The following is a 24,433-nucleotide window of genomic DNA, read 5'->3' as shown; positions in this document are numbered from 1 at the left end:
CCCATGTGGCTGATGTGTAGATCAATGCTTGGGTCCCACGCCATACAAGGAAGCCCAACTGGGCAGCAGATAGGAAGGTTAAGTGAGCACATAAGCTTGATGGGCCTAAAGCCCATTTTGAACTGGGCTATTTATTTAGTTAATTAAAGGGGCGAATTCTGAGATGGATGGTTCAGATCTAGAAACCTCCTAATGGGATTAGGATAAAGGTAATCTAATCTGCAGATAAGATAAGGGTTTATCCTTATCACTGCCAGAGAAGGCTGATCCAAATATGATTTGGATAAGCACCTCCTAATGGGATTAGGAGCTGATTTTTCAAGTTAACAAAAAGGAGGGGGCGGCAGCCTTGAGAGAGACCAACAAGAAACACATCAGATCCTCTTTAGTGCTGAAATCAAGAAGAGAGAATTCTGCAGCTTGCGAATACTCTCTTGCCGCCTCCTTGCTCTTGTCGCCCTGTTTGCTAGTTCAATCTCCAGTTGTGGGAGAAGTCAAGATTGGATCTTGACATCAGTTCTTTGAGAAAGGATTGAAAAGGAAGCTGTGCTCACGTACCATTCTACTGATTCTTGCGAAGGACAGAGTTCTTGGGGAAGAACACTGCTGATTCTGCTCCATCCTGCACTGCGCCATCTTCAGTGGGAGCAGTCTTTGGATCATTCCTTGGGCGTGAACACCTTCGTTGGGAGATATTACTTCTCCGTATCAGGTATTATTTTCTCCCATTCCTTTTGGTTCAGATCTGGTTCAGTTTAAGGTTCAAGATTTAACATTGAAAATATGATTTTCTAAATAGGGAATGTGATTCCCAGTTGAAGGGAGAGGAAAAATTTTTAAAATTCGCCCCTTATTCCGCAATCTTTGGGCGTCCATGGGATGGATCTCTCATCCTTTCAGGTTTTGACCCAATTTGGGGTCAAAATCAAAGCTTTCAGATCTGATAATGCTAAAGAGTACTTTGCAAAACCATTGGCTTCATATCTCCTTGATCATGGGGTTATCCATTAGAGTATTTGTCAACATACACCTCAACAAAATGGGGTTGTTGAGAGGAAAAATGGGCATATATTGGAGGTGGCCAGAAGCATTATGCTGATCTCCAATGTTCCCATACATTTATGGGGAGATGCTATTCACACTGCTGCGTACCTCATTAACTGAGTTCCTTCACGGGTCCTTGACATGAGAACTCCCTTTAGCCTATTATACCTTGATAAAGACTTGTTTACCATTCCTCTTAAGACCTTTGGATGCACCTGCTTTGTTTAGATTCTTGGACCTCATTGCTCTAAATTTGATCCTAAAGCTTTGAAATGCATCTTTCTTAGGTATGCACAAAATAAAAAAAAGGATACTGCTGTTATGAGCCTACTTCTGAGAAACGGTTTGTTTCTATAGATGTCACATTCTTTGAGGATGTACCCTATTATCATAGAGTTTCTTCTCAAGGGGAGAGTAGTGAGATGGGACCTCATTCATCAGAAATTCCATTAGTTGTCCCAACCACTGAAGGGGAGTGTAGTGAAGAGGGCTATCAAAGATGTTGGGATTTGAGGGTGGGTGTATCATAGGCAGTGGAGGCAGGTTGATGTTGGTAATCAACAGTCCAGGCCAATTCCAATTCCCTTTACGACTCTAGATTCAGGTAACACAGTCCCTTTATCCCTTGCTACAGATAACACAGTCCCTTTATCCCTTGCTATAGATGAGATACCTTCCATATCTCCCATTGTTGAGCCTTTCCCTCCTTTGGATGATCTTGATCTTCCAGTTGCAGTTCGTAAAGGGAAGTGTCGTTGTACCTCATCTACAACCCATTGTATTTCTCAGTTTCTTTCTTATGATCACTTGTCTCCATCATATAAGTCTTTTTTTGGCATCTATTGCTGCTATTACCATTCCCAAAACAGTGCAGGAAGCCTTGTCAGCACCTGAGTGGAAGGATGCAATGAAGGTGGAGATGGATGCTTTTCTAAAAAACAGTACATGGGAGTTAGTTGATCAGCTTAAAGGGAAGAAACCGGTTGGGTGCAGATGGGTATTTATAGTGAAACATAATGCTGATGGCTCTATTGAAAGATATATGGCCAAATTAGTTGCAAAGGGGTTTACATAGACATATGGCATAGACTATTTGGAAACTTTTGCACTGGTAGCCAAGATGAATACTATCAGAGTTCTACTATCCATTGCAACAAATTTCTCATGGCCATTATTTCAGATTGATGTCAAAAATGCCTTCCTAAATGGTGATTTGCAGGAGGAGGTGCATATGGAGTTGCCTTTCGGATTCTATAATGCAGAAGTGGGGAAGAAGGTTTGCTGAATGAATAAAGCCTTATATGGATTGAAACAATCTCCCAGAGCATGGTTTGATAGATTCATACAGGCCCTTGAAAAATTCGGCCATGTACAGGCCCAATCAGATTACACTCTTTTCATGAAGAAGATGGATTCCTCCTTGACTCTACTTGTTGTATATGTCGATGACATTTTTGTGGTAGGTAGTGATACCCGCGAGATTGACTCTCTTAAGCAATTGCTTCACCAAGAGTTTGAGGTCAAAGACTTGTGAGAGCTACGATATTTCTTGGGAGTTGAGGTAGCATGGTCCAAACATGGGATTTTTGTCTCCCAAAGGAAGTATGTTCTCGATCTTTTGGAAGAAATTGGAAAACTAGGAGTTAAACCTGTTGACACACCTATTGAACAGGATCATAGGATAAGTACAGAAGGTGGAGAGCCCCTTGAAGACAATGTTATGTTTCAACGGTTAGTTGGGAAGCTTCTTTATCTTTGCCTCACACGACTGGACATTTCTTATGCCGTCAGTGTTGTTAGCCAGTACATGCATTCCCCCATAATCACTCACCTTGTAGTTGAGAGGATCCTTGCTTATCTGAAGAGATGTCCAGGAAGAGGTCTACATAGATGCTGATTGGGTCGGGTGTGTTGATGATAGGAGATCCACCTTTGGGTATTGTGCCTTTATAGGAGGAAATCTTGTCTCTTGGAGAAGCAAAAAACAGAATGTTGTTGCTCGTTCCAGTGCTGAAGTTGAATCCAGATCTATGGTTAGTGGTGTGGCTGAAATCTTATGGTTGAGATCTCTATTTGAAGAACTGGGTATTGCTTATGAAAAGCCCTTGATGCTGTATTGTGATAGTCAGACTGCTATTAGTATTACCCATAACCCGATTCAACATGACAAAGCAAATCATATTGAAGTGGATCGACACTTTATCAGAGGGAAAGTTGATTCTCAAGAAGTGTGCCTTCCAAGTATTGCCTCTGACATGCAGCTTGTTGATCTCTTCACTAAGGCAGTTCCAAAGACCAAGTTGGAGACAGACTTGCGCAAGTTGGGAATGATTGATATCTACTCCCAACTTGAGGGGGAGTGTAGAGTTGTAGGGCAGTAATGTCTCTTTATTTATATTGCTGTTATTGTTAGTAAGTTAAGTTAGCTATTTCTGTTATTATTTTAAGTTGCTGACATGTGTTATGTTAGTAGGGGCAATATTGTAAGTGTACTTTTTTTTTAAGTTATTATATAAATATAACTGAGTGGGGTGGCAAGCCTATTCACTCTCTTCTCTGAAATCTTTCTCTTTGTCTTCTCTCTTCTCTCTCTCTCTCCCTATTCCATTCTCTGTTTTGAATTCTCATCTAGAGTAGATCTGATCTCAAGTCTCTACTAGACAAGTATGATGACCAGTGTGTTTGTTGGTGAGGTATGTATTAATATTCCTACTTTGCCTTGGGGGGTGGGGTGCTTTTGAAACAGGGCTAATGGTGGTCTTGAATCAACAAAAGTATGGGAGTGCGGTGATAGGAGAATTTGGTAAGCTTAACATTGAAGGAGAGGTTTGTGGTTGTCAAAATGATAATGGTTTGGTGGAGTCGAGTTGGGGGAGGTGAGTTGAGATAGCCGGTTGGGGTGTTTTTCTTAGTTATTGTTTGATTGGTCCTTTGGAGGTTGAAGCGAGGGTTGGTGGTGAGACAAATGGGGTCGAGCCTGCTTTCAAATTGTGTTTCCAGAGATTCAAGGAATGTGGTTTCAGGTAACTTTGAAAGAGTTGTAATTGGGAGATTGGGCAAAGATTTGGGTAGGAAAGTGTTCGTAAGGTGATAAAGGTGATAGCAAGATACTAGTGGATCCAAAAAAAGATGAAGAGTTCAAAAAGTAGTTGGTGCATGTGATAAAGATTTTTCTCGGTTCAAAGGTGTTTGTGGTGCTGGCCCATCCAATAAGTTCAAAAGAGTGTAAAAGAGAAAGAAATTTAAAGTTAAAGGTAAAGTGGGGATGCCTGATAATCCTTCTTTTAGCCAAACTCATGATGCATGTTTGGAGGAGTCTGAAGGTGCTCTTCATTGTCAAGGTAACAATCTTTGTCAAGCTTTGGATCAAGAGACAGGGAAGATGGATCTGAAGCTAGGAGTTGATCAAAGAAAACACAGTTCAGGACCCGGAGATGAGAAAATTTAAAACTAAACCTGTTGAAGAGGCTGAAGAAAGAGAGCATTTGGGTTCAGGTGGTTCGCTTCAAGAGAGGGAAGTGGAATTTGACAAAACTTATGTTGTTCAAAGAAGGATAGATTTGGATGAAGTGGTTAATAAGGAGGTGGAGATGAGCAAAATCTTGGGGTTACATTTCTTATGGAGTGAGGAGTGTACCGATTGAGCGAATGATTATTCATGATTCCATATTGAATCAATTCATACTGGTTTCAAATTTCAAATTAGAGGAATGTTATGGTAAAGCTTCGTTTGAAACGATGTGGTAGAAAGCAATGTGCGACTTGAAGGACATAATCGACTGTGGATTCTTACATCCACCATTTTATATAGGAACGAAGATGCTCTTGGCTCAACATAGTTTGTTTTGTTCCACTAGAATCCCGATTTTGGGGGGTTGTAAATAATACAAGTACATGATGGAGCTCGAGCAGAAAGTAAGTATTGATTCATTTCTCAGGGGCAAGGATCTATGGTTAGTGCCAATCAATAAGTTGGAACAACTTCGTAAGTATATCTTCAATATAGAAACCGAAAGGATCCAATCCGAACAAGTTTCAAATTCAAAAGGATCGCATGGAAAGTTTTTAGAGAAATTGAAGAAATTGGAGGCCAAGGTTGGAGGAAGAAGAGTTCAGATGCAAGAGGGGGAGAGGTAATGGTAATTGATGGATGATCCTTTTAAATTTTATTTTGGGTGAGGGATGAATTGTAATTGGGACGCTGGGGTTCTTTTTCAAAATTATAGTGGTGTTTGTGGGTTTTGTCTTTGTTAGGTTGATCTTGGGGGTGGCTTTTCTTTTTTCCTTGGGGTGATTTCTTATCACCTTGTTGTATTTCTTTCTTCTTCCATAGTCAATTTTCCTTTTTATTTATTTGTCTTAAAAAACAATAATGAAAAAAAAGTATTAAGGTCAGGTTGCTTGGGTTTATTATTGGCTTGGGGTTTCTTGGGTATTATGGTCAAGAAAGTAGCATTCACTTGTGGGTTTATTTATTCCTCTTTCGAAGAACTCATTGAAGACCTCCATTAAATCAAAATTTAAGCTATCCCAACAATTTTGGTAGAAAGCCTTGCTATATCCATCTGGTCTTGGGAGCCTTTGATATATCCATAGAAAAGACAACCTTCATAATTTCTTGTAATATTTCCTTGGATTCTCTACTCAATCTAGGCCAATTCATAGTCTCCACCATGAGTCTTATATTCAAGGGCTTTCTAAAAATAGATTTAAAGTGATCCGCAAAAGCCATAGCTATTAGGGTTCCATTTGTTTCAGTTATTGTGATTTGAAAATTTAGTGTTATGTACTCCTCTTTGGAGTCCTATCTAATGCATGAAACATGTCCATGTGTTGGCTGAGGAAAGCCCGGCATGAAATTTCATGGGATCAAAGATGTGTACAATTTTTACAAATCAGAACAATTTAAAAAAAAAAAAAATGTTGTACACAGAAGTGTGTTGGTTAACTATGGTACTTCATTGTTATAAAATTGATCTATTTATTTCAGGCATTTTGACAAGGCACTCCTGGCTACTAAATAAGCTAAGGGGTTGCTTTGAATTTTTTATCCACTTCTCCTGCAACATATATAGAATTTCCTGTACATATATTCCCATGTGTCCTGCCTGACTAAAATCTAAAATATTTCTCATCGACTTTTCTCCTCACCTTTGATTTTCATGTAAAATAACCATACATAGTGATAGCTCATGTACATCATGATTTCAGGTGATTGGAATTAATGGACTGTTTCCTGGGCCAATTCTTAATGTGACTACTAACTGGAATGTTGTTGTGAATGTAAAAAACGATTTGGATGAGCCACTCCTTGTCACATGGTAAGTATTAACTGTGAATTATTGATGATGATGTCTGCAACTTTTGATGATGTTAATTGTTTGGTGATGTTAATGCAGGAATGGTATACAACTAAGGAAGAACTCTTGGCAGGATGGTGTTTCTGGCACTAATTGTCCTATCCCTGCTGGTTGGAATTGGACATTTCAGTTTCAGGTTAAAGATCAGATAGGGAGTTTCTTTTATTTCCCTTCCCTAAATTTTCAGAGAGCTGCAGGTGGATACGGAGGAATTGTCATAAATAATCGAAATATTATTCCAGTACCATTTGGAACACCTGATGGAGATATTACAATCTTTATTAGTGACTGGTATACCAAGAGTCATAAGGTCAGTTCACCTTTTCGTTTTGTATATTTTAGTCTAGTTCTTTGTCCAGTTAGTTTGGGACTTATAGCTTCAGGGGACAACAGGGACTGAGGAAAGACCTCGAAGATGGGATTAACCTTGGACCGCCTGATGGCATCCTCATTAATGGATTAGGCCCATATCGGTACAATGATTCTCTTGTTCCTAATGGTATTGCTTACCAGACAATAAACGTTGAACCAGGTAAGCAACCTTTTGGGGTAAAGGATGTTTCTTAGCTCCGTCTTTGTAATTCTATTGTACAAGATATTTTACAAAACTTGGAATGTTTTAAAATCCTTGCAATTTTTATTATCTTTTCATTCAGAGAAATGTGAAATTTTACCGAAAGGAGAATATGAATAAAACAAATCAACTAATGAAGAAGTGCAGAACAAGAAAATACTAGGTGGATTTTTTTCTTTTGATTTTATTTTTATTCTTGGTTTGAGGGTGGGTGGGTGGAGAACTAATCCCACAATTGGAGGATTCAATTTATTAAGTCAAAGTGTAAACATAGATGTTACACTTTAATGGGATTAGGATAAAGCTGTATGGCTCTTCAGTTCCTGAAAAGTCTGGGACTTTGGGGATGTTTAATTTGTTCTCCTGTTTATATTTCTTGTAGTAGTAGTGTAGTAGAAGAGTTAGAGATGGCTAGGGGAGGATTGAAGGAGGAAGGAGATTTTATCATGGCAACAAGCTGGAGAAGGACCTTGAAGGTTGAGGCTAAGCAGTTTCTTTTTGAAAGCTTTAGGGTGCAAGGGAAGAAAGCTCTGAAAATCAGAGAACTAAACAAGGCTATGGTATTACTGGTTGGGAAAGAAGCTGTAGTTTGGTTTCGGACATTCTTGGAGAAAACAGTTCAGGTGAGTGGAAAGTTAGAATGTGTAGAGAAGATGGGCCGAATGGCCCTTATGTTGTTTATTCTTTCTTGTTTTTATGTTTCTTTTCTATAATGGGCCTTATTCTGGGCCCATCCTGTCAATATTAAGTTCTTTGTAAATTCTTACCCAACTAAGGGCCTCCTTGTAATTATTCAAATATATCTAAATAAAATAGTTTTAGGGTGCTGAGAGAGTAAGTTCGAAACTCTCTTCTCAGACCCTCATTGCCGAACTCTCAGCTCTCCTCTCTTCAGTTTTCTTCATGGTATCAGAGCTTACTTGAACTTCAATATCCTTGGGCTGGAAGCTTAACTCGTGTTGCCTGATTCTTGGAGGTCATTGGAAGTGCCCAAGACTCGAATCTCTTAGAGAAGTGGTTCGGTGGCCAGGAAGAATCAGAGAAAAGAAAAAAGGGGAAGGGGAACAACTCGGTTCTGGTTTGAAGCTCGAAACTGTAAGTTGTGCTCAGATTTCTGGGTTCAGTTTTCTTCTGGTTGTTCTGTATTGCTTTTGAATGTGTTTGGACTGTTGAAGTGTCCGAAAACTCTGGTTGTTCTGTACTACCTTCGACTGCCATTGAATCTGGTTTAGCCCAGAAATTTCTGGGCTGTTTTTCACTCCTTGGACTGTTAAAACTGCCGAAACATCCTTGTAACAAGGCTGTGGATTGTTACTTGGCTATTTTTGGGGGGTTGTACGAACTGTTCTTGAGGCCTGCTTTTCTTTTTAACAGTAGGGTTGTCTCTATTGCCCTCATTGTGTTTGTAAAAAGAGCTATTTCAGCAATACCAAGTGGTATTTACCTTGAAGTCCAGATTTGAAAAGGTACTTCGGCTGAGTGCCTAGAAGTTTCTGTTTACTTCTTGAAGGCTGAACTCAGTGTGTTGCCTTCTTGTGGTCGGCTGAACTCAGTGTGTTGTCTTCTTATGGTCGGCTGAACTCAGTGTGTTGCTTTCTTGTGGTTGGCTGAACTCTGTTATTGCTTGTCCTTATTCAGTGTACTTGTAGAAGTCATCTAAAATCGTATTTGGAGTGTTTACATGATGTACTCCTCAGAGTTTGAAAACAAAAGTGGTGCTGAATATGGACTGGTTCAGGGGACTCTAAGTGATTCCTTATTGACTGTGACCACAGTTAAACTAGATGGAACTAATTATCTGGCATGGTCACAATCAGTAAAGATTCATGTATGTAGTAGAGGAAAGTGGGGGTTCATTTCCGGGGGTAAGAAGGCTCCTCCAGAAGATGATCTATCCTACGAGAAGTGGATGCAAGAAAATTACACTGTCATTGGGTGGCTTGTGAACTCTATGCAGCCACAAATCAGTCAACACTACCTATGGATGAATTCAGCAAAGGAAATTTGGGACAGTGTTACAGAAACCTATTCCCAAAAACTCAATGTGGCCCGAGCATATAAATTGAGAAGTGATGTAAAGAGCTTAAGGCAAGGGGAGAAACCTCTTGCTATATATTTCTCAACCCTGAAGTTCCTATGGCAAGAGATTGACCTAATAGAAGCTGTAACTTGGGACACCACCAATGATGCAGAGACCTATAGAAAATTGGTTGAAAGGAACAGGGTATTTGAGTTCTTAACTGGACTAAACCCAGAATATGATATCACAAAACAAAATATTTTTTCCAAGGAGTGTGTATCTTTGTCACAAGCTTATGCATTGGTGAGTAGTGAAGAGAGCAAAAGGGTTGTCTAGGTTCAAGGGGCTGATATTAATGATCACTTTGCCAATATGGGGGTTAAACCTAAAGGGAATGCTGGAACTTCTGGTGGCACAGGAAAGAAAGAAGTTATATGTGAGTACTGCAAGAAACCGAAGCACACCAAAGACAAGTGCTGGAAATTACATCCTAATCTTGTTCCCATTCGGTTTTAGAAAAAACATGATAGTAAAAGATCAGGAAGTGCAAATGTAGCTGCCGGGCCAGATAGTGAAGAGATGTCTGCTTCTGCACAGTTGGCAGCCATGAGAGTAGAATATGAAAAGTTCGGGAAGATGATCAGTCAACCGGGTGATGTGACCTCTCCTTCCAACCCTTCGGGAAATTTTACTGCTACAGCATTTGCTCATTCAGGTATAAGGGCTTCTGCCAATCATGCTACCACTTCAGGTAATCTCAAGATCCCTTGGATTATTGACTCAGGTGCTTTTGACCATATGACCAATCTGTCTACCTTGTTTGTTTCATATGACTTACTTCCTAGACGTGATAAAATCATTTTAGCTGATGGTTCACTTGCCCTTGTCTCTGGTAAGGGAACCATCAAGGCTACGGATTCCTTGTTCCTACCTTCTGCCCTCCATGTACCTAAACTAAATACAAATCTGTTGTCTATGAGTAGTTTAATCAAGTCACTAAACTCCTGTGTAACATTTTTTCCTTCCTACTATGTTTTTCAGGATCTGGAGTCTCAGAAGGTGATTGGGAGTGGCCATGAGGCGAACGGAATATACTTGCTTGATACTCCAGGACAATGCACTGATCATCTTGGGAATGTTGCTCTCGGATCTGTGTCTTCAGAGTCTGTTAGTCAGATTATGTTGTGTCATTGTCGTTTTGGTCATCTGTCTTTTTCTGCCTCGAGTCATCTATTCCCTGAACTGTTTAAGGGAATTAGTTTGTCTAGTCTTCATTGTGAGTCTTGTGAATTGTCAAATCATTGTAGAAACAATTATCCTTTGAGCAATAAAAGATCTTCTGTTCCTTTTAATATTGTACATTCTGATGTGTGGGGACCTTACCACCTACCCTCCACGGGTGGCTACAAATATCCTGTTTATTGATGATTTTTCTCGGTTCACTTGGATATTCCTGATGAAATCCCGTGATGAAGTTCCAAGACTTGTAAAACAATTCTATGAATTTGTTCTAACCCAATTTGATACCAGGATTAAAATCTTCAGATTGGACAATGCAAAAGAATACTTTGAGAAAAACCTATCCTGCTATCTTTCTGACATGGGGGTTATTCACCAAAGTTCATGTGCTAGGACCCCAGAACAGAATGGAGTTGCTAAGAGGAAAAATAGGCTTATTGTTGAAGTTGCGAGAAGTATCTTATTTGCCTCACATGTTCCACCAGGTTTTGGGGTGATGCTGTTCTTACTGCTACCTACCTTATAAACCGTATGCCATCCAAGGTTTTGGGGTTTAAGTCTCCCTTCACTCTTCTTCATCCGGACAAGGACCTTTTTCCTGTCCTTGGATGTCACCTTTGATGAGCTTTCTCCCTTTTACGGTTCCTCTCCAGAAGGACTTTGTCCACAGGGGGAGGATTTGTCACAGGTGTTTGCTCTTCCTCTTCTTGTCCCTGTTGAGTCTCTTGATGTGTCTGCCTCTCCTTGTCCCAGTTCTCTACCTCCTCGTCCTATCCTCAATCCGAAGGTGTATCAAAGGCAAAGATCCAGAAATGTGCAGATTGTTTCTCCTACAACACATGAGCCTCATACACTTCCAGTCACAGAAGAGACAACAGGTACTGTTTCAGCACCTTTGGATTCATCATTCCCTGACCTTGATATTTCCATTGCTGTTAGAAAAGGAAAACGGAAGTGCACTGCACACTGCATTTCCAAGCACCTTTCTTACAGTTTGCTTACACCTTCATACTTTGCCTATCTCTCTTCTGTTGCTTCTCACCCTATTCCCAGGTCTGTGTCAGAAGATCTTAAGATTCCAGAATGGAGGGATGCTATGAGATCTGAAATCGATGCCTTACACAAGAATGACACATGGGAAGTGGTGGATTTGCCTGAAGGGAAGGATCCAGTTGGTTGCAAGTGGGTCTTTATTATCAAATACCGAGCTGATGGCACCATTGAAAGTTACAAGGCTAGGTTGGTTGCAAAAGGCTATACACAGACATATGGGATTGATTATTTAGAGACCTTTGCACCTATTGCCAAGATGACATCTGTGAGAGTTCTTCTATCTTTAGCTGCTCACTTTGACTGGCCCCTTTACCAATTGGATGTGAATGCATTTTTGAATGGTGAATTACATGAGGAGGTTTACATGTCTCTTCCTCCAGGGATGTATGGAACTGGTATGAAAGGGAAGGTATGCAGGCTGAAGAAATCTCTTTATGGACTAAAACAGTCCCCTAGAGCATGGTTTGAGAGATTTAGAACAACACTTGTTAACTTTGGTTATGTGCAGACACAGTCTGATCATACTCTTTTTGTGAAGAGGAGTGGACCTCTAGCAGTATACCCCATTTTGTATGTAGATGATATTGTAGTGACTGGTAATGATGTTTCAGGAATTCATGATCTAAAATCTTTTCTCCATACAGAGTTTGAGATTAAAGATTTGGGGGAATTGAGATACTTTCTTGGCATAGAAGCAGCTCGATCCAAGGATGAGATTCTTATCTCCCAAAGGAAGTATGTTCTTGACTTGCTCTTTGAAACTGGAAAGATGGGTGCTAGACCAGTTGCTATTTCTATTGATATGAGTCATAAACTCTCAGCCTCAAAGGGGACATTGTTAGAAGACAAAGGAATATTTCAGAGACTTCTTGGGAAATTTTTGTACTTATGCATGACTCGGCCAGATATTGCATATGCAGTCAGTTGCATTAGCCAATTCATGCATGCTCCCCAAGACACTCATATGGCAGCTGCAGAGAGAATCCTATGTTATTTGAAGGGCTCCCCAGGAAAGGGTATTCTGTTTGCCAAGCATGGTCATATGAAACTTGAAGCCTACACCGATGCTGACTGGGCCGGGAACATTGATGATAGAAGATCTACTTCTGGGTATTGTAGCTTGGTAGCTGGTAATGTTGTTTCTTGGAGAAGCAAGAAACAATTGGTTGTTGCTCGGTCTTCTGCTGAAGCAGAATACAGGGCCATGGCACATGGAGTTTCTGAATTATTATGGCTCAAATCTTTGATGGAAGAACTTGGAGTTGAATATGACAAGCCAATGATGTTGTACTGTGATAATCAGGTTGCCATCAACATTGCTCACAACCCAGTACAACATGATAGAACCAAGCATATTGAAGTTGATCGACGCTTCATTAGGGAAAGGGCCTCTTTGGGAGAAGTGTGTCTTCCTTTCATCACATCTGAAGGACAATTGGCAGATTTTCTCACTAAAGGCATTCCCAAGGCAAAAATTCAGCATGATACCAGCAAGCTTGGCATGATTGACATCTATGCTCAGCTTGAGGGGGGAGTGTAGAGAAGATGGGCCGAATGGCCCATAGGTTGTTTATTCTTTCTTGTTTTTATATTTCTTTTCTGTAATGGGCCTTATTCTAGGCCCATCCTGTCAATATTAAGTTCTTTGTAAATTCTTACCCAATTAAGGGCCTCCTTGTAATTATTCAAATATATCTAAATAAAATAGTGTTAGGGTGCTGAGAGAGTAGAGTGTAAGTTTGAAACTCTCTTCTCAGACCCTCATTGCCGAACTCTCAGCTCTCCTCTCTTCAGTTTTTTTTCAGAATGCAAAGAATCAAATGAGGTTAATGGTAGGAAATTTGTAGTAGGGAGGAGGAAGAACTCTAGAGGAAAGTTTGTGGCTTTGTTGGAGTTTTTTGGGGAAGGAAAAAAGCAAATGGTTTGTTTCCCTGAAGGAAAGTTGGGGATTGGATGGAAAGAAGTGTCAATTGTTTTGAAGGACTTCTTTGCCCGAGAGGGATTTGGAGAAGGTAGCAGCTTTGAGAAGGAAGAACAATTATAGTAGTGAATGGAGTTGGTGGAGCTAGGAAACAAGAGTTCCAGAAAGAGGTTGCAAGTGTACAAATTCTGGGTAAAGCAGCAAAAGATTGCAAAATAGTATGCAATGAGCTCAAGAATGAGTGGGAGAAAAAGTTTATAATAACTTCTACAGTACTTCCGAAAAATTGGAGGACAGTTGTAGAAGAGTTATTAAAGAAGTTAAACTTGAACTGTACTATCATCTTAACCCCCTCAGGTGAATTCTCGGATTGTCCCAACATACCCAGGTTTTGACCCAGTCAAGGATCTCACTGATTGGCATATCAAAGACAACCCAATCCGACACCTAGTGCAGTACCATAATCGAGTCTAGGGGTCAGGTGTAACATTCCAGTTTTGCCCATCTATCTCCATGTTCCAGGGCAATACTGGAATTTGGTCTGGTTCAGGGTTTCAAGCAAACCCACACTGCATGTACCTTAGGTCTCACCTTGGTAGATGAGACAAGCCATCCCAACCAACTTGGCAGCACATCAGTGTCAGCCTTGGCAGGATAAATCTCCCCAGATCTATCCAATGGCTGTGAAGATTCTAAACTAACACGAGTCTCATAAGTGTCCAGTTTAAGAGTATTACACAGAAACACACCATAATAAAATGAATCAATTATGCACCTTATTCATTTACAATATATGACAATAAGTACATCAATCTGATTGGAGCTAAGGGCATACACTGTTCTCAGACACCTCTACATGATCCTACCTCTTTTCATTGGCCAGCTGAAGAAGGAAGGGGAACACAAACTTTGTGCATTCATTGGGGAGGTTCTAGGGACACCCAAAAAGTGAGAAAACCTACTCCCATATAGTTTTAGCATAGTGGCAAGATACGGATAAGGGATGGTTGAAGCTGAATTTTAATGGTAGTAGTGTCTATCCAGGGCCTTTGGAATTGGGAGAGTGGTTAGAGATGAGAATGAGCTCTTCTTTTTCTTTTTGAACAATAACAGATAAATTTCATTAAGGATAATTAGAGGTACAAAAGGAAGGGATAAACTCTTTTATCTCTCCCTAACAAGGAACAAAGAAACCAGAAATGAAGTTACAATTGAACCCAAAACAAACTACCCCTGTTCACCCTTTGTTTGGTTAAGTCATCAGCTAAAGAGTTGGCACATCTCTTGAACAAATTCACTTTCACTTAGTAAGAATCTCAGAAAAAATAAACAGATTTATGAAACAGAAGAAAAAGAAAGAAGAAAAGTTTCTTGAAGAGAAGAGAGAAGAAGTTGAGGACAAGAGAGGGGAGAAGCCAATAAAATCCTGGCCATTCCACTCAATAGCTTTTATATTAACTAATAAAAGAGTTACAATGTCTAATATGCCCTCAATAGGGTGGCTGCTGCCAACAAAATAAAACTGCAATCAAGCAAACATTAAATTAATGGGACTTAGGCCAGTAACACTAATAAAAGGACTGAAACATAAACCACTAAATTCTCAACACTCTGCCTCAAGTTGGGAATAAATATCACACATCCCCAACTTGCATAGATCATGATCAAGCTTGTTCTTTGCAACTCCCTTAGTGAGTATGTCATCAAGCTGTAAATCAGATGAAATATATGGTTGACATACTTATTAATCTCTTTTCCTTTTGTTAAAGTTATATGGGAATGGTTTCTTTGTTTGGGTGCAGGTGGTCCCCCCCGCTAATGTGCAAGGCTTGTTTGCCTTCACAACTTTTAGTTGGCCAAAGAAGAGGAGAAGGATAATGTGTAGATGTGTGACGGCTTCTATAAGTTGGACTATATGGGAAGGAAGGAAGTCAAGATTATTTTCAGACAAGGAGAGAAGTAAAGAATCTATCTTAGAGGTGGTATTCAATAGAGCGGTACACTGGATCGAGTCATTGGAATTATTTAAAGATATTCCAATGGACGATTTATTAAGAAGCTGGAGGGGAAGTTTCTTCCTCAGCCCCGGTCAAGGATGCTATAATTCCTTTATGGAACCCTCAAATAGTGGGTTTGTTGAGCTGAATTTTGGTGGAAGCAGTGCTGGAAATCCAGGGCCATCAGGCACTGGAAAAATAATTGCCTTCTTTTCAGGATCAATTGGAGAAGGTGGTTCTGTATGGGCTGAGTTATTGGCGGTAATAGAAGGGGTACAAAGAGCAAAGGATATAAACATTAGAAAGTTGATTATAGAAGGAGACTCCAATTTGGAGACACATTATCACAGAAAGTGTGTAGTCGTCTGCCTAGGTAATGGATTTTGATTAATATGTTAATGCCTTAGTTAGAGAGAATGTGTTTGAGGACTGCAGAAACAATGGTCAAGCTTGTCTGAAGATTAGAGAGGATAAAAAAACCAGTCTTTTTGTTTAGGGATGCTGTGATGTGGGTGAAAGGATTCGTGGATGGAGCAACATGTACGAAGAAAGAAAATGGGTGGAAGGGTAACCTGAAGTTGGAAGGGAAGAGTTTTCGTGCTGAACTGATAAACAACAAGAAAGGCTGGTACATAATACTAATAGAGGATTTTGGGGAAGGGAAGAGGAAGATAGTCTGTTTTTTTTTGATCAATTGGAAGATAGCCTGTTTTCTAGAAGGGAATAAAAAGTATGGGTGGAGAGGTTACAGGAGTATCTAGTGTTGACAGAGAAGGTGAAGAATGGTACACAAAAGGCTATACGAGAGAAAGGTGAGGGGTTGGAGTCTGTAACTAGTGGAGTAAAAGAAAGCCAAATGGCGATGGAAAAACTGAGTTTAAGACCTATAATCTCCTGTTCACTGAGAACACAAAAAGTGGAGTTAAAAGTGGAGAAAGGGACACGGGAGAAAAGATATGTGCTAACTGCTGGAAAGAAGATTGTAGACTGGCAGCCGATTGTCGATGATATTCCGAAGAAGTTTAGACTTCTGTTGGATACAATGGTAGTGTTGTTCAGCGACAATAGAGCTGTCTTAGATGCAGCCTGCAGGGGATGAGAAGATTGGGATTTCTTCAATTGAAACTAAGGCAAGATTTATTATCATCGAAGAATGGCACATGTCTTGTAATGAGCAGGACATGCCGGTGGGAAATCTCATCTTAAGGCTAGTAGGGCTGCCGTTTAATTTCTGGAAGAAGACGATCATGGAGAAGATAATCTCTGTGATGGGGGGCTTGATGGTGGATTGTAGTTTCATCAATTTGCGAGTAATTGAAGTGAAGGTGCATGCAATGAAGCCGGAAGAGGTTCCTCGGATGGTAGCGATATTCTCTGATGGCCTCTAGAGGAAAACTTGGATCTTGACGGAAGTTGAAGCGACACTGTGGAGCCAATGTTCGAAGGAGGAAGACGATGGTGACGTGGAGACTAGTAACCCACGTGGCACAAAGAGAGAAGGGGGAAAAAGAAACAAGGGATGAGTTATTTAGGGGAGTGGAACAGTCGAACAACAAGGTGTTATTAAGTGGTAGCCTAATTAAAGAAAGTAATTCAAAAGGTTTAAATTTCAAAAATCAGGAGTTGGGGCCATCCTATGCAGATGTAGTCATAAGGGGGTTAGATTAGGGGCGAGCTGTGGGAGGTAATAAACCTGAACTGAACTAGGAACAGGCCAGTCAGGCTAGGAGGTAACCCATGTGGCACAAAGAGAGAAGGGGGAAAAAGAAAAAAGGGATGAGTTATTTAGGGGAGTGGAACAGTCAAACAACAAGGTGTTATTAGGTGGTAGCCTAATTAAAGAAGGTAATTCAAAAGGTTTAAATTTCAAAAATCAGGAGGTGGGGCCATCCTATGCAGATGTAGTCATAAGGGGGTTAGATTAGGGGCGAGCTGTGGGAGGTAATAAACCTGAACTGAACTAGGAACAGGGCAGTCAGGCCAAGAAGACCCAGTCGAAGTACAACCTGATAAGGCCGAACAAGGAAAATTCTCAGGGGGTTCCAAGAACCTTAAAGGATCAAGAGGGAAGCAGGACAAGTTCAAATCGCCCTAATCCAAGATATGATAGGACTCATACAGAGGAGGGTGATGTGGAAGATGGTGGGTGGATTTACTGCGAGATGTCTGACAAAGAGGAAGATTCTTCGTCGTCTGGGTCAGATACAGATGGCCTAGATCTTACTGGATGAAGACTTGTTTGATACTAGGCCTCTTTTTGCTGGTGATTTGAGTTTGGAGGAAGTAAACTCTAATCTGAAGCTGCCGAAAAGATCGACAGACAAACAATGCTGAGAGTGGTTTGGTTAAAGGGGGAGTTCATTTGGAACTGAATAAGGAAGAAACCGACCAAACTTTGAACAGGGCGCAGGTAACTGTTGGGCTGTTAGGCGGTAATTGCGAGCAGCCAGGTTTCGATAACCAGTTTAATAATGAGCAACAGAGCTTAGGAAGTATGCCACAGGGTGAAACAACGGCAGGAAGCCTCTCACATCAATGTGAACCTTCTAAGGAGAGTCAGGAACCCCATCTTCCTGTTCTTCTATCTGGTGCAGGAAATCCTTGTTTATTTGTTGACCAGTGTCAGAACCCATCCAAGGTATGACTGTGGATTTCCAGTTTATTACTAATGTTCCTTGTCTGTGGTCCTTGTTGCAGATCTCCAGTTAGCCACCGTGCAACAAGCCCAGGAGGTGTGTGGGGAGGTGGGTAGGGAGAAGAGTACTACAGGGGAAGGAGAGAAGGAAGAGGGGGAAAGAATATTGGAAGTTAATAGAAAATTTTCTGGAAGAGTTAAAAAGAAAAGTGGAGGAAGTGAGTGGAAACCAGTAGGTAGAGGAGTTAGGCAAAGACAAAAGGGAGGTTGAAAGAAAGAGTGGTGTGGTCAAGGGGAAGGATAAGGAGGGCTCAGTGGCTGAGTTTGTGTATCCGTTTGGGTGTGAAATAAAAGACCAGAATGATCTCAAAGTCTTTCTAAGAAAAGGGAAGGGGGAATCTAAGGCAAGGAAGAGGAAGCTCAGTGAGGTTGAAAGACTAAGGAGAGCTGTTGAGGAGGATAGGAGATTTAGTGAGAGTAAGGGAAGAAGAAGAGGGAATAACTAGGGGGCAGGGACAAGGGAGAAGAAGGTAGTGAAGATGAAGATTTTGAGCTGATATGTTAGGGGTTTGGGTGGAGTAGGAAAAGAGCTATGACCAAGGAAGTAATAAGAAGATCAAATCTGGATGTAGTTCTCATTCAGGAATCAAAACTGATGAAGTTTGATGGAAGACGGGCTAAGTCTATTTGGAAGGCAAGGGGTATTAAGTAGGCAATGAGTCCTTGGGGGAGTTCAAGGGGATAATTACTCTATGGAAGGATGAGGTCATGGAGGGAGTGGAGGAGCTGATTGGGAGGCTTACAGTTTTAGTCAAGTTTAGGCAGTTGGCAGATGATTTTGAGTGAGTCCTGTCAAATATCTATGGTCCAACTGGGTATAGGTAAAGAGGTCTGGAAGGAATTGGGAGATGTCAGAGGACTTTGGGAGGGCCCTTGGTGCCTACGTGGAGATTTTAATGTTATAAGATTCTCGCAGGAGACTAACAGCTTGAGGAGAGGGAGAACAACTAGCATGAGGAACTTAAACAATTTCATTAACAGCTTTGAGTTAAAAGAGGTTCCTCTTTTGCATAGTATTTTCACTTGGTCGAATTTACAGTCAAATCCTATTTGCTCTAAGTTGGATAGATTCTTATTCACAACAGATTGGGAGGAGCATTGGGGGTGGTTACCTCTAGGATGTTGCCTAGAATAATCTCAGACCACTATCACCCTAATGAGAGAGGAGGCGGGGAGTGGAGGACCTACACCTTTCAGATTGGCTGTCCCACCTGGGGTTTGTTGAGTTGGTCAAATCATGGTGGCATGGTACTAATGTGTGGAGGTGAAGAGAAGGAAGAAAGGGATTGTATGTAAACTGGACTTGGAGAAAGCTTATGATATGGTAGATTGGTCCTTCCTAATGCAAGTGATGGAATGCTTTGGATTTGGAGCGAAATGGTGTAAATGGATCTTGGGGTGTCTTGAGACTTTCCACTACTCAATATTGGTTAATGGGGCAGTAGTGAATCACTTTCCAACTATTAGGGGAATTAGACAAGGTGACCCCCTCTCTCCTTTTCTTTTTACTTTGATTGCATGTGTGTTGGGGAGACTAGTAGAGAGGACAGATGCTAGGAACCTAGTGAAGGGTTGGAGGGTCGGAAGAGATGGAATACCTATCACTCACTTACAATTTGCTGATCATACAATATTGGTTAATGGGGCAGTAGTGAATCACTTTCCAACTATTAGGGGAATTAGACAAGGTGAGCCTCTCTCTCCTTTTCTTTTTACTTTGATTGCGTGTGTTGGGGAGACTAGTAGAGAGGACAGATGTTAGGAACCTAGTGAAGGGTTGGAGGGTCAGAAGAGATGGAATACCTATCACTCACTTACAATTTGCTGATCATACAATCTTGTTCTGTGACAAGGAGGAGGTGGGGTGGGTTAGAAATTTGAAGTGGTAGTGCAAATTTTTGAGAAACTGTCAAATCTGAAGGTTAATTTTGATAAGAGTTGTGTAGGTGGGATCAACATGGAGGAGAGTACTATGATAGAAAGGGCTGAAATTTTGGGGTGTGAGGTGTCACAATGGCCATTGAAGTATTTGGGGATGCCTCTAGGGGATAACCTGGGGAATAACAACTTTTGGAGCCCAGTGGTTAACAGATTCACAAAGAGGTAGGCTTCCTCGAAGAAGAATTACTTATCCTTGGGAGGCAGATTTACTTTGATAAAGTCCAGTTTGGCTAGTCTGCTAGTGTACTATCTATTTGTTTTTAGGATCCTAGAGGGTATAAGTAAGAGCTTAGAGAAACTGATGAGAGACTTCTTGTGGGAGCCGAGGGAGGACAAGAAAGACTATAGGGTGAAGTGGGAGATAGTTTCTAGAAGTAGGGAGGAAGGAGGCCTGGGTTTAGGTAACATTTGGAAGAGAAATGAAGCTCTGTTGGGAAAGTAGTTATGGAGATTAGCAAAGGACTGAGATAAGGTGTGGGCTAAAGTGATACTGAGTATACATGGGCTTGCCGAGGATGGGTGGGACTCTGGACTGGTGGCAAGGACTACTAAAGCTTCTCCTTGGAGATCCATTCATGCCATTCTCCCTTCCTTTTTGCAAGATATCAGGTTCTGGTAACCAAGTGAAGTTTTGGGAAAACCTTTGGGTGGGAGAAATGCCTTTAAAAGACAAAGGAAAAGGTGTAATACTTGTGATTTGCTCCGAAGGAAAAGGCCTATTAGATTCTTGTCTCTACACTGGTGCATCCTATGCAAAGTTAATTGTGAAAGCCCCTACCATTTATTAGTTTCCTACTTCGGTTCTGATATTTGGGCTTGGTTTATGGATCTTTTTGGTTATAGGTGGCTCCCCCCTCCAAGTATACAAGGCTTGTTTGCTTCTTCTTTCTTTAGGTGGTCGAAGAAAAGGGGTAAAATCGTGTGGAGATGTGTGAGAGCTGCCATCTTTTGGACACTGTGGGAAGAAAGGAAATTAAGGACCTTCTCTGAGAAAGAAAGGAAGAAAGAGGAGCTGATTGAAATCATAACAGTTAGGGTGATGCAATGTCTGAAAACTTTGGAGTTGTTTGCTGATGTCTCCACAGGCACGCTGCTGAACAACTGGAAGGAAGTGGTATCCCTCTGTGCCAGCTCAATCAGTGGTGTGTCCTTTGTGGTCACCTCCAGCCCTGGGGTTTATGAAATTAAACTTTGATGGGAGTAGTGAAGCAACCCAGGACCTTCAGGTGTTGGAGGAGCAATCAGAGATGAAAGTGGGAAGGTGGTCTCTTTGTACTCAAGTCCCATTGGGATGGGTTACTCTCTTAGAGCTGAACTGTTAGCCTTACTGGTAGGGTTAAGGAAGGTAAAGGAACTGAACAGTCAAAAGGTGATTATTGAAGGAGACTCACGGTTAGTGTTAAATTGGTAAAGGAGGGGTAATGGTTTCTGGATCTATGCTAATGAGAGGAGGGAGGTTAAGTGGCTACTGAGGGGAGTGGAATTTCAGGTTCATTGGATGGAGAGAACTGCAAATGCTCTTGCTGATAATTTGGCAAAACAGGGGTGGGTGGGGGTCAATTGTTTTGGGCAATATTGTAATTTCCTTTTAGTCCTTTGGGGGAGAGTTAAGCCATTTTATCTCTCCCTAGATCTCTGTATGTAATCATGATTCTTTTAATAAAATTGCTCTTTGTTATTGATAAAAAAAAAAGGAGACTCCAAGTTGGTGGCGGGCTAGTTGAAGGAAGAGATGAGTGGACTTAGGAACTACAACAATGGAAGGAAAAAGTTCAAGTGGCTAGAACAACACATTGTGGTGCAGGTGCTTTGGGTCAAAAGAAGTGCCAATTCCTTTGCTGATGTTTTAGCAAAGCAAGGGGTGACTAGGGTTTCTTTGTTTTGGGCTCAATTATAATTGTTTTTTAATTTGTTATGACTTTGCTTGAACTTTTGTGGGGAGAGCTAAGAGAGCTTATCTCTCCATAGTCTTGTACTTGACTTTGATTTTTTAATAAAGATTATCCACTATAGATAAAAAAACAAAATAATAACTAATCGATTGACAATTATAAACCTTTTACATTTCAGATTTCAAAATTCAAAGTTCTCAAATTATTCAAATGTCCAATCATAATGTTTTAGATTATCAATCCCCATCAGCAATCTCCTTGCAGTTGTGATGGGACACCTAATTATTGATGGGACATCTAGACATAATAAAATAAAACAGGTTTAGGCCCAATAACTAAAGGCCCATAACAGACTATAGAACTGAAACATAAAAGATAAATAAGCCCACCAACACTTAACCACTCGATCCAACACTCCCCCTCAAGCCAAGCATGGATGTCAGTCATGTTTAGCTTGCCAAGTAAGCCTAGGAACTTCATTGAAGACAGTCCCTTTGTCAAAACATCAGCAATCTACATCTCAGAGGGTGTACAAGGAATGCAAAGTTTGCCCGAGACATTCTCTCTCTTACAAAGTGTCGGTCAATCTCAATATGCTTAGTCCTATCATGTTGTACTAGGTTATTTGCAATTTTGATGGCAGCCTTGTTGTCACAATACAGCTTGAGAGGACCATCAACCTTCATCCTGAGCTCACCAAGGAGGGTCCTAAGCCACAATAGTTTTGCAACACCATGTGCCATAGTCCAATATTCAGCTTCAGCACTTAATCTTGCAACCACATTTGGCTTTTTTACTTCTCCAAGTAACCAAATTCCCTCTAACAAATGTGTAATATCTGGAAGTAGACTTCCTATCTCCAATTGATGTAGCCCAATCTACATCAGTATACGCCTCAATTTCAATTTTACTGTGCTTTTTGAACAGAATTCCTTTCCCTGGACATGTCGTCAAATACTTGAGGATCCTTTCAATTGCTTTCATATGAGGAATCTTGGGAGAGTGCATAAACTGGTTGACAACATGCACTGCATAAGCTATATCAGGTCAGGTAAGAGATAGATATATTAGTTTTCCCACCAGCTTTTGGTATCTCTCTTTATCAGGGTAGTTCTCTCCAACCGATTCTTGGAGACAATGATTCTGCTCTATTGGAGTATCTACTGGTCTACTCCCCATCATACCTGTCTCCTCTAGAAACCAGGAACATTCCTTTAGCATATATAAATGCCCTCTTGTGACCTTACAACTTTGATTCCAAGGAAGTATCTCAGATGGCCTAAATATTTGATCTCAAATTTAGATGCCAAGAACTCTTTCAATCTTTTCATCTCTTCCCCGGATCATTCCTTGTAATCACCATATCATCCACATAGACTATAAGTGTTGTAAGCCTACTACCCTGTTTTCTTATGAACAAGGTATGATCTACACCACTCTGAGTGGCCCCACAGAGCCTTTCAAACCAAGCTCGAGGAGATTGCTTAAGTCCATATAATGCTTTTCTTAGCCTACATACCTTGCCATGAAAATCATAACCAGGTGGAGGATTCATGAATACATCCTCATGTAGATCACCATTTAGGAAAGCGTTTTTCACGTCCAACTGATGTAGTTTCCATGAAAAATTTGCAGCTAATGACAATAGAACCCGGATTGTATTAAGCTTTGCAACTGGAGCAAAAGCCTCATTGTAGTCAATCCCTTCCTTCTAAGTAAACCCTTTTGCCACTAGTTTGGCTTTATATCTTTAAATGGAACCATCCTCCTTGTGATTCATAGTGAACATCCACTTACATCCCATAGTGCTCTTCCCTTCTAGTAGATCCACTAATTCCTAAGTCCAGGCTTTCATTTCCTCATTCATTGCCTCTCTCCATCTTGGGTCAAACACTGCCTCTGAGTACCTAGCAGGAACATGAGCAGAAGAAAGGGCAGACACAAAGGAATAATAACGAGGAGATAAACATGAACATGAAACATATTCAGCAATGGTATGTCGAGTAGCACAAGAACGGGTAGGCTTACGAAGAGCAATGGAAAGATCCAAATCAAAAGTACGAGTGATAGGGTTACCTGGAACCGTTGAGACAGGTTGATCCAAGTCTGATGGGTTGTTGCCACAAGTTTGAGGATCTTATTTTCTTCTTCTGTAGGCAATTCTCATATCTTTCTATTGTTTATTAATGTTATCAGTCACATCCTCAACATCAGGAGTAGTAACAGGTTCAGTGGGAGTCTCACTAAATTCACCTGGGCAGCTAAAACTGGGAGGGATCAGGAGGAGAAGATGGAAGACCCGAGGCTGGAAGAGGCACAAAGAAAGGAGAAGAATCCTCTTCCATCCTACAAGTCTTCCCTTGAAGAAGATTTTTGGAGGACTGAAAATAAGACCGAGACTCGAAAAACACCACATCCTTGGTGACATTTTTTCTTGGTAACTGGATCGTAGCACTTATAACCTTTTTGTGTTTGAGAGTACCCTAGGAAGACTCCTGTTGTAGCCCTAGGATCCAACTTAGTCTTCTTAGGATCCTTGACATGACTCTAGGAGGAAGAGGGAAATCTGGAAGGTTAAGACAAAGGACAGACCAACAGAGAAAGGAGTTCTCATACCCAACACCCTAGGTGACATTCTATTTATCAAATACAATGCTGTAAGGACTGCTTAAGACCAATAGTGCTTGGGAACCTTGT

The 24,433-nt window shown here is 40.9% G+C and overlaps 1 protein-coding gene across 1 annotated transcript in view; it reads left to right on the top strand.

Moving 5' to 3' along the window:
- LOC148873133 (monocopper oxidase-like protein SKU5) overlaps positions 1 to 24,433 on the top strand; it is a 67,625-nt gene that overhangs the window by 5,307 nt on the left and 37,885 nt on the right. The window contains exons 2-4 of the mRNA XM_088963769.1: positions 6,256 to 6,365; positions 6,444 to 6,714; positions 6,798 to 6,936. Of these exons, the coding sequence (XP_088819895.1) occupies positions 6,256 to 6,365; positions 6,444 to 6,714; positions 6,798 to 6,936 (520 nt within the window). The remainder of the gene's footprint in view (positions 1 to 6,255; positions 6,366 to 6,443; positions 6,715 to 6,797; positions 6,937 to 24,433) is intronic.

Source organism: Nelumbo lutea, chromosome 1, assembly GCF_056320005.1.
Source record: "Nelumbo lutea isolate HS-2025 chromosome 1, American lotus-T2T, whole genome shotgun sequence".
NCBI lineage: Eukaryota > Viridiplantae > Streptophyta > Magnoliopsida > Proteales > Nelumbonaceae > Nelumbo > Nelumbo lutea.
The sequence above is the reverse complement of the archived record's forward strand: the minus strand, read 5'-3'. Positions and strand labels throughout refer to the sequence as shown.